This window comes from Montipora capricornis, chromosome 13 (assembly GCF_036669925.1).
Source record: "Montipora capricornis isolate CH-2021 chromosome 13, ASM3666992v2, whole genome shotgun sequence".
In the NCBI taxonomy this organism is placed as follows: Eukaryota; Metazoa; Cnidaria; class Anthozoa; order Scleractinia; family Acroporidae; genus Montipora; species Montipora capricornis.
The window spans coordinates 35,850,824-35,860,823 of record NC_090895.1 but is presented as its reverse complement, the minus strand read 5'-3'; the positions used below and the strand labels follow the sequence as shown (position 1 = coordinate 35,860,823).

General features: G+C 38.9%; 1 protein-coding gene across 2 annotated transcripts in view; it reads right to left on the bottom strand.

Annotated features, from left to right (window-relative positions):
- Positions 1–10,000, bottom strand: part of LOC138028427 (beta-1,4-N-acetylgalactosaminyltransferase 3-like) — a 22,308-nt gene that overhangs the window by 2,972 nt on the left and 9,336 nt on the right. The window contains exons 3-4 of one of the 2 annotated variants that reach the window (XM_068875966.1): positions 9,237–9,381; positions 7,682–7,786 (exon numbers count right to left, since the gene is read on the bottom strand). In XM_068875966.1, the coding sequence (XP_068732067.1) occupies positions 7,682–7,786; positions 9,237–9,381 (250 nt within the window). Of the gene's footprint in view, positions 1–4,540; positions 7,787–9,236; positions 9,382–10,000 lie in introns of those variants that run through there. The other variant, XM_068875967.1, reaches the window with a different exon arrangement.

The following is a 10,000-nucleotide window of genomic DNA, read 5'->3' as shown; positions in this document are numbered from 1 at the left end:
AACTGCGATGGCAACGAGAACGTCATCTCAAAATATAAATTTGCGTTATTTTAATTGCTTCGTGACTATTTCAACGTTTTTAATATGACAAGGGAGTGGTAATTCCTCAAAGAATTTTTGGAGAGAAAATGAAAATTTAACCTCAAGTGCTGACGTTCTTCATAAAACCAAAAACTTGGCTATTTCACGTTGTTGTTTTGCTGACGACGGCAACGAAATGAACAAAAGTGAAAAACGCACGTGCAGGGCGTGCACAGCTATTGTTTTTATCCACTAAATATGCAAAATCGTGACGTTTTCGTTGCCGTCGCCGGTGTCGTTGCTTAAGTTCCCTATTAAGTGAAAACGAACGTCGACATAAGCATCAACACCAACCATGGCTCGCCCGATGTGAAGGAATCCGGATTCCGGAATCCAGCAGATGTGAGGTTCCAGAGGGTGGAATCTGCAATCCATTGTATGGAATCCAGAATCGCCACGCTTCGATGGAATCCACGATCTAAATCGGTGGAATCCGTGGGTTTGAAATCCGGAATTCACGACCCTGGATCTGAGATCAACTATTCGGCATCCGGAATTCAAGGGTCACCTGGATTCCTTTACAGGGTTCATGGTGGATTTTGCATACAAAATTCCAGGAGTACTTAAGGATTTTCAAGAATCAGAAATTGAGTTTTCAAGGAGTGTTTGTTAGAAGATTTCTAAGCCATACATTGTAAAAATCAAAAATATATATATCCTCACAGCCGTACAAGGAATCTGGAACGAGTGCTTTAATAGGCCATTTCCGAGTTCATGTCTGCCTCCTCGTTCCTCTTCAAAGCAAGTCTAAGTGCGAAATATTTGTGATGGCAATAAGTTCTACTTTACATGTGAATGAAAACTAATTTTCATAACGAAAACTTTGACTTTTGTCAATTTTTCACTTTGCTCTCGGAAATTAAAGGAAATTAAAAGAAAGGAGGTCGTTTGTCGCGGTTTCACTTTACGTACTGTTGCTACTTTTTAGGCCAATTTAGCCTGGCAGACCCTCGCACTATGATCACTGTTCCCTTTTACTAAAGCTTTCCGAGGAATGTCAGGATATTAAAGGTGAGATTCTTTGGAATACTCAATGGAAATGGTCTGCTTCATTTTTATTGCTTCCGTTCGAAATTCGTGTATAAACCGAATCAGAATTAAGCACATCACAGACACTAAAAACAGCATACCTCTACCCTAGGATAGTTCGAATTCCTACCTTTAAAATAAAATACGCGTGCTGCCGATTAAGGCTCGCACAGAAAGCAAACTTGAAAATGTCATTGTTGTCAGATAAGCGAATCTGAAGACAATAAGAATAAGATTCAGGTTCAGATTTTATTGTTTTACACTACTGACAAATAGATTAACAATGCAATACATTACAGGAACGGAGAAAAAAGAGAAAAGCAAATTACACAAATGGTGAAAAGTCAAATAAGGACGATAACCATTCGACTTGGTCAACGCCAAGTGCAATTAATTGGCTTAAAGCCCTGGCTACACGTTAAAACATTGTCACGAAACATTTGTTGGATTTACAATGTTAGAACGTGAAGCATGCATATATGATCACAGGCAGCTCAAGCTCGGTATACGATTTATGGACTTTGTACGGAAAATTAAAGCGCTTTATGGGGCGAATGAGAACTAACGACATCGTAAAAATTCGTAAGCCAGAAACCCGTCTAAAACAGACACTTTGCGCTCCGATTGCAAAGAAAGAGGACAACTGTACGTAGAGGTAGGTGAAGTTCATTTCTACATTTACAGCTTACTTTAACACTTATAAGTTCAAAGTTCATTTTCCCATACGAAGCTATAAATCGTATATCGAGCTTGGGCTGTCTGTGGTATGACTTTGTTCAACATTTTTTTGTTGGAAGAATGTTTTGATCTCGATCAAACATTTTCTCCAACACACAACAAATGTTGAAGCATGTAGTTGTATAACAAAGACCAATTAACATATCCAAACGGGTTTTGACTCCTGTTGACACTACGGCCCTCAAAGAACGACTATATAAATTTTTCTATCACTCCAAGGAAAGTTCCTGTCTCAAAAATACTATCCTCCATAGAAACGAGTATTTACAATTTGAGTCAATCAGCCAAAGACACGATACGTGTCTCAGTCGCTAACTCTTTGAAAACTTGCAAATTGCCCGCAGCGGTTAACGTAACGAGAGAAGAGGAAAGGGCATTGAATAACCTGAGAAAAGATGCATGAGGAGGTAACAATCGTTCCTGCCGATAAGGGGAGATCCGTCGTAGTAATGGATAAGGATGAATACCAAGAAAAAGTATCTGTTTTGTTGAACGATCCAAACACTTATTTGAAAATCACAGACAAAAGATCAAATCCAACATCAAACGTCGAAAAAGAACTTAACATCAAAGAAGAAAAGGATGACAGCGGATCACAAATTGGACCGCAACTGTACAAAAAACTACACTGCAGCAATTCAACGCCAGCGTCGTTTTATGGTCTCCCGAAAATTCATAAACCTGAAAGGCCACTCAGACCTATCACAAGCAGCATAGGTAGCCCCACGTACGCTGTATCCAAACATCTTGTTTCCATTTTGTCCCCTCTTCGGAGAAATCGCTTCTCTGTCAAAAACAGCTCAGAATTTGCTCAAAAGATCCAGCAACATACTGTCGCCAGTGACGAAATCATGGTCTCTTTTGACGTTAAATCGTTATTCACTTCCATTCTCGTGGATCTAGCTCTAACCATCGTCAACGAGAGGCTCCAAAAGGATCATGCAGGATCTAGCGGAACGCACAAATATGTCCATCAGCAACATCATGAGGCTGTTAGATCACAACTACTTCAAACACAACAACATACATTACAAACAAATCTTTGGATGTGCGATGGGTTCCCCATTCAGTCCCGTTAAAGCCGACCTGGGAATGGAAGAGATTGAGGAAACTGCCATCGCCACAGCTCCACACCCCCCTAAGCGGTGGTTCCGTTATGTGGACGACAGTCACACGTGTCTCAGAAAGCACCAAGTGGATGAGTTTCTCCAACATCTTAATTCAATTAACCCCCACATACAGTTCACTCTAGAACTTGAAGACACCAAGGGACAGGGACTACCTTTTCTGGACACCATCACCACCAGGAGGGGTACGCAGCTTGAGGTGAATGTCTACAGAAAGCCAACCCACACAGACCGCTATGTCGATTTCAACTCTCACCACCCCATGTGCCATAAGAGATCTGTAGTCAGTACCTCGCTACGCAGGGCACAGAACATACCATCAACACAGAATAGGAAACGCGAAGAAAGGAAGCGAGTCAAGGCTGTACTGCGAGACAACAATTACCCCTCATCCTTCATCAATAGCTGCGAAAGATCGATGCCGAAATTCCCTACCGATCTACCGTCCAATGGTTTCGTGGTGCTACCCTATGTGCAGGGCATTTCAGAAAGGATTCGTTGGATCTTAAGGTAGCATCAACTCAAAGTCGCCTTCAAACCATTGAGAACTGTGAACAGTTTGTTCCCGCGACCGAAAGCCCAAGAAAAGGTTGACCGGCCACAATCTGTCACAGTGTACAAAATCAGTTGCACCAATTGCAGTTTTGTATATTACGGTCAAACCGAACGATCACTCAAAACTCGCATTACAGAACACCAAAGGGCTGTTGCTATGTTTGACCATGACTCCAAGATCGCCTGCCATGTCCACGAAAACAACCACGAAATGGATTTTGGAAGTGTCAGAGTTGTTGGACATGAGGCTAACTACCACGAATCCACGAGCGACTTTTCTTGGAAGCCTGGTACTCAATAAAGGATCCGCAGTCTGGAAATGACCACCCAGACGTCTACAAGTCTCTGGCATGCGCATAAGTCTCGCGCTACGTTTTCAAGAAATTGCACGCGGATTTTCATCAGCGCGCGCTCGACGTGCTGTTATGCTACCGTTATATTGCAACTGAAGAAGGCTTAAGCACCAGCCGAAACGTCTTGCACGAAACATAAAAAAAACTGGTCAGTGTCAAACCATTATCTGACCAATCAGAACGTTAAATAAAGTTCCATTCTCCAATCCGAGAACCATGAGAAATCCAAAATGGCGGAGTGACTAAAGTGACGTGTTTCCAACAATGTTAAGACGGCGAAATACGAGATACAAAAAACCTTAAACTTGGCCCGCAACATTGTTTCGTTGCAAGTTTGGGTCGATGTCTCCCGTTTTTCACCTTGCATGATCAGCTTGTCGCGCAACAAAAACATTTGTTGCGGGTTGAAGAAAGTTGTTGCAAAAAGTAGAGCGCGGGTCTACTCTGAGCAACAAATTTTGGCTTTGTTGCTGGTTTTTCATCAAGCTCACAACTTGTCGCGCAACAAATGTGCTCGTGTACTAGCAAATCAACCAATCAGCGCCCTGCATTTCTTCAACCCGCAACAAATGTTTTTGTTGCGAGACAAGTTGATCATGCAAGGTAGAAAACGGGAGACATCGACCCAAACTTGCAACGAAACAATGTTGCGCGCCAAGTTTAGGGTTTTTTGTATCTCGTATTTCGCCGCCTTTATATGCGTATCCAACATTGTTAGAAGCATTCTTATAACAATGTTGGGACGTGTTCTTCTAAAAATGTTACAATGTGTAGCCAGGGCTTTAAACAGCTACATAATTTATCAAAATTACCGGTAACATATGTGAATCGAATGTGAAGTGCAAAATGAGTTAACACAAGTCATACATGATTTGATTTAAATAATAATTTTAATAAGAGAATTTTCATAAAAACTTATTCTGATGTATAAAAAATGATAATAAGGTTAATAGCAGCTATAAGCAGACTACACTTGAGGGACAGATTGACTGGTTAAGATACAGTTTGTATTGTTTGTAAAATTGGCTATAAGACGGCTTTTTAATTAATTCCAAGGGAATAATTTCCCAGATTTTTGATGCTGCGAAAGGAGGGCCGAGGAGCCACGTTAAGAAAAATAAATATATAATTTATAACTATTTACAGGGCCATAGCCGGAAAAAATTATGACTGAGGCAATGCCCATGGTTAAATTCTCTTCGTAGGTATTTTAGGTGTTAATGATGAGTACATTTTCAAGACAACACTGGAATCACGCTTTATTTTAAAAATTCACGAAAAATTGACTGAGGAAAGTGCCTCAGTCTGCCTCATAATGGCTACCGCCCTGAACATATACCATGTAATTTGTGGCTCTGTGAGCCAACTGATTCATATTTGCATTTAGGCAATTCATATATTATAATATTGGTATTTTTTAATGAATAGGTGAAAACAACCTATGAAATCTTAAGCGAGGAAAACAGATGCTTGGTGTTCTGATTGATAAAAGCTCATTAATGATATTGTGCAAAAGGCATTAATGCCTGGAATGAAGAATTAAGATCCAGTAGAAGTTTATGAGTTACTAAATCCTAAGGGGGGGGGGGGGGGGCTCTTAACTACTAAACCATCGCTTTAAATAGTTATTTCCTCTACAGTTATCCCTTTTTGCCAAGTGTGTTCTATTTAACAATCCTTTTTCTGGTTTGACTCGCACCTATATTTGGTAAATCACGAGACCAAAACAGAAAATGCCTAAAAACTCCAGAAGACATTCCATCCTACAGTTTACGAAAAATTATGGGACGGTTCCCATCCGATGAAAAACAACCTCTTCTTTTCGTTTCCTGAGAGTTTTTACATGATTTTCACTAAAACACACAGCAGAGGACTGGGATTAGTGGCAAATGTGCCTTCTGATTGAAGTGATGTCAGATTAATGGGAAATGTTACTTCATAGAACCATCCATGCAACCTTTTTGTAGAGCTCTTTGACTAAAAAGCTTCCTTAGCAACCATTGTCTTTCTGTAGTTAAGTGCCACCCCCCTTAAATACATAAAAATTTATTGACCAAAAACAATATATATTATATTATATTACATTATACTATTGTTTGTAAGCCTAGGGAAGGCAAATAAATAAAATTATATGAATAACTTAGCACTTTGTCCCAAAATAAAACCATACAAAACAGGGACCTGTAAATTTTGAGGCTCCTGTCTCAATATAAATTAAAGAAAACAGGGATCACCCTGTTTATAATATGCAAAATGGTATATAATACATGAATATTGATTTATTGCAATTTCCTGGTTAACCCTGTAAGTCCTGAAAGTGAGACTTTGTCTAACGCCAGACGATTTACTCACCAATGGGAGCCACTTCAGGGATGAATGGGTTAATTCAAGGGGATCTGTCATAGCATTTAAATGAGAACTGCATCACAATCACAGTCAATATTATTGTAATGTAGCTCTCACTCCCTGGTTGTATACTGCTACCTGTCACAAACTTATTATGTATTGCAAAACAAGAAGACTATCCACAGAAATTCAGCCGAGGAACCAAATTTGCCAAGATGATTTCTAAACTGGAAACATATTTAAGCCAACATTTTCAAGTTTTTCTCAGTGTTTTCATTATTTCTTGCCAGAGCATTTATGATCAACGTGCTACTCTTTGCAGTAACCAAAGCATTCCATTTTTGGAGGGTTTTGCTTCATGATAATAAAGTTGTCTTAATGGTAGTCTTAGATGCCCCTTGAACCATCTCACTTTAATAATTAGACTTCAGATAGATGGATAGATAGATAGATAGATAGATAGATAGACAGGCAGACAGACAGACAGACAGACAGGCAGACAGACAGACAGACAGACAGACAGATAGACAGACAGACAGACAGACAGACAGACAGACAGAGAGATAGATAGATAGATAGATAGATAGATAGATAGATAGACCTTTATTTATATACAATGAAAATTAAAGCTTCAAGCTTGCGGGGTCGTGTATAAGTAATTAAAATCGTAAAGTAAATCATAATTTTGTAAGATACAATATCACAAGGACTGTAATATTAAGTGTGATGTTAAAAGTATTTTCAAGATTGTCAACTAATATATTACGAGATTATCAACTAATAAATTATTGTTTAAATAGCAGAATCAAACTTAATTCTATGAGAAAAATATCACTAAAATTATAAATAGGTAATCATACAGTTCTAATAATCTTAAGAGTATTTAGAAGACTGTCGACTAATCATCAATTGTACATAAAATCAGCATTTCTATACCGCGTAGTTGAGGCGGTATAGACAAGACAGTTATGCAAACCCAAGATGCAGTCGAGGGTTTGCATAACAGTTGAGAATTCTCCAAACTCCTCATATGTTTAGATGAGGCTATGGAAACACGGAAAAAAGTCCTCTATTGCATGATTAGCAATCAAAACCCTGTACTATAGGGAAATCTTCCTTTACATTTTTTGCCTTGTTAGCACAAAGATAATTCGACAAATGAAGGAACATGCTGGTTTTTTTTACTTCTTGATTGAAACAGATTTTCTTGATACACGCTCATATTTCCTACCAGCCAATCAAAATGCGCATGTGACAACACATAACCAATCAAAATTCCTGTGATGTCACAGCTGTGTTTCCATACTCTCATCCAAATACAGCTATTGATCAATGAGAGTGCGTGTACTATCCTAATTATGTTATAATTAGTATTGGTAATGCAACAGCCCTAATCAACAAGTTATCACCCCTGCCACATGCCCTTACGAGAATGATAGTAATGAAACAGACCCGGTTGCTTGAGTCGTTCGATTTCCAGTCCAGCTGAGAGAACACGATCAACCAAATCCCAGTCCTCACCTCCCCACTTGGTAGTGAATTCTTCAACATTCATTCCTATATTTTAAAATAAAAAGTTTACAAAGGAAAAAAAAATGTCACATTACAATAATCTCAGATGATGAGACATTTGTAGTGAGCACATACAGGTAATCACTGCACCCTGAACAAAACTCAGTACCTTGGGGAGCAGGGCTGGCGCATTGGTGAGAGCACTCGCCTTCCACCAATTTGGCCCAGGATCGATTCCCGGATTCTACACCATATACAATACAATACAATACATACTTAATTGACCGCTCCCCATAGGGGCTTTTCAGGGCCAATGAAACACAACGACAGAACAGAACAACAACAACTGTTAAGAATCCCAACTGGCTGGAGGCAAACCAGTTGGCTATTTACAAGTGCGGCTGGGAAGTTGAACCAGGGACTACCAGGATCAAATTCAACGAGTGGTCAGAGCGAGTCTTGAACCCGGGATCTCTGGATCTCAAGGCAAGCACCCTAACCACTGGGCCACACTGCCTTCATAAATATGTGGGTTGAGTTTGTTGGTTCTCTACTCTGCTCTGAGAGGTTTTTCCCCGGATACTCCGATGTCTCCTCTCGTCAAAAACCAACATTTGCTGGCATAGCTCGGTTGACTAGTGTGCAGCTTTCGAAGCAAGGGTTCCCCAGTTCGATCCTCGGTCACTTCAACGTCTGTTTCAACTTTCCTCTGATCCGTGTAGCTATAGCTTTAAATATCCTTGAAACGGAGCACTGACAGAGGGAGGGGGGTAAAAGGTGCACCGTCAGCTTCCATTGATACCAGTTTCGTAACTGAAGGAACTACCAACGTTCAATAAATAATTGACTTTACCTTGACATTCCCATATTATTACACTTGTTAATATAAGTTTATCTTTAGAAACATTACAGTTATCATAAGGAAAAGCTAGCAAATGTTTATGTACCATTTAACCCTTCCAATCCTGTGAGTGAAACTTACAGATTTTACACTAATGCCAGGCAATTTTACTCGTCAACAGGGTCGCTTCAGGAGTGAATGACGTAGTATACGTTGCGGACATGCGCAGTTGTGTTCTAAAAATAAAGCACATGGCGTGCTGATTGAATCTAGGTTACCGGTAAATCCGTGTTGTTAATGCTATTTCATTGTGGTTAGATCCGAAATAGTCTACAAATGAGTTATTAATAAGTAAACCAAGAGATTTATAAGTTTGCAAATAACCAATTCCTCGGTTCCTTGCACATGCAATCCATACATCACCAGTGTACTCTGAATCTCCCGCTTGAAATTGTTGGACTGGAAATTCTCAGATTGCTGCCAACACAATGATTTTCACAACAAAATCCCCAAAAACTACTCACTCATGTAAATCAGGGGCAACAAAAGGGAAAGAAATGTATCACAATCTAATTTTGACAAGATGAAAAAATTGTATGTTCTGTCAACCCAACTAAATTTCTGAAATGGGGAATTGTAGAAACATAATCATACCTCCAAATGTGTTCCAATCTGTTTTGAATACACTTAAAATCCCATAACCATCTTGTTGCCAAAATCCCTTTGGATCACTTGGAAAAACGCCACAGTCAAGTCGCCCAACTACTGGTGCATAAGTCATCTTCCCCTTAATGGTATGCTGTAAACAAAGAACAACTTTTAACCCTTTGACCCCAATGATTACAATATCAATTCTCCCCATTGACGACTGGTATACATTTCATTTTAACTTCATTTCTGTGCATTTGGGGCTGCTATGTACATGTACAATACCCTTTAACAAGAAGATTTGTTTTAAAAAATTTTGGTTATAAAAGTTAACGCTATAAAATCGATGTTTTGATGTCGACGTGACACCATTATCAAGATATATAGTTGGGTGGAATAAAAAATAGCTAATATAAACAGACTAGTCAGAATACACATATTTTTCTTAAATTAAAATACACTAAGGCAAAAATATGCTAGTAAAATGAAAAACAGAAACGATAAAATCACAAAGCGAAGCGATATATAAAAAAAAAATACACACATATTTATATATATATATATATGTATGTATGTCCTGATTATTCATTCATTTATAATTGCCCTACCGCATGGTATAGAGCACTCTTAGTAGTATTAGAATATGATCGAGCCTGCTTTACCTTCCACCATTTGATGTTGTATGGGATACTCTTGTCTTTTAGACTTCAAATATATTTACTTAATTCAGACTAGCAATAAATGTCTTCGACCAAATAATCCAACTCTAC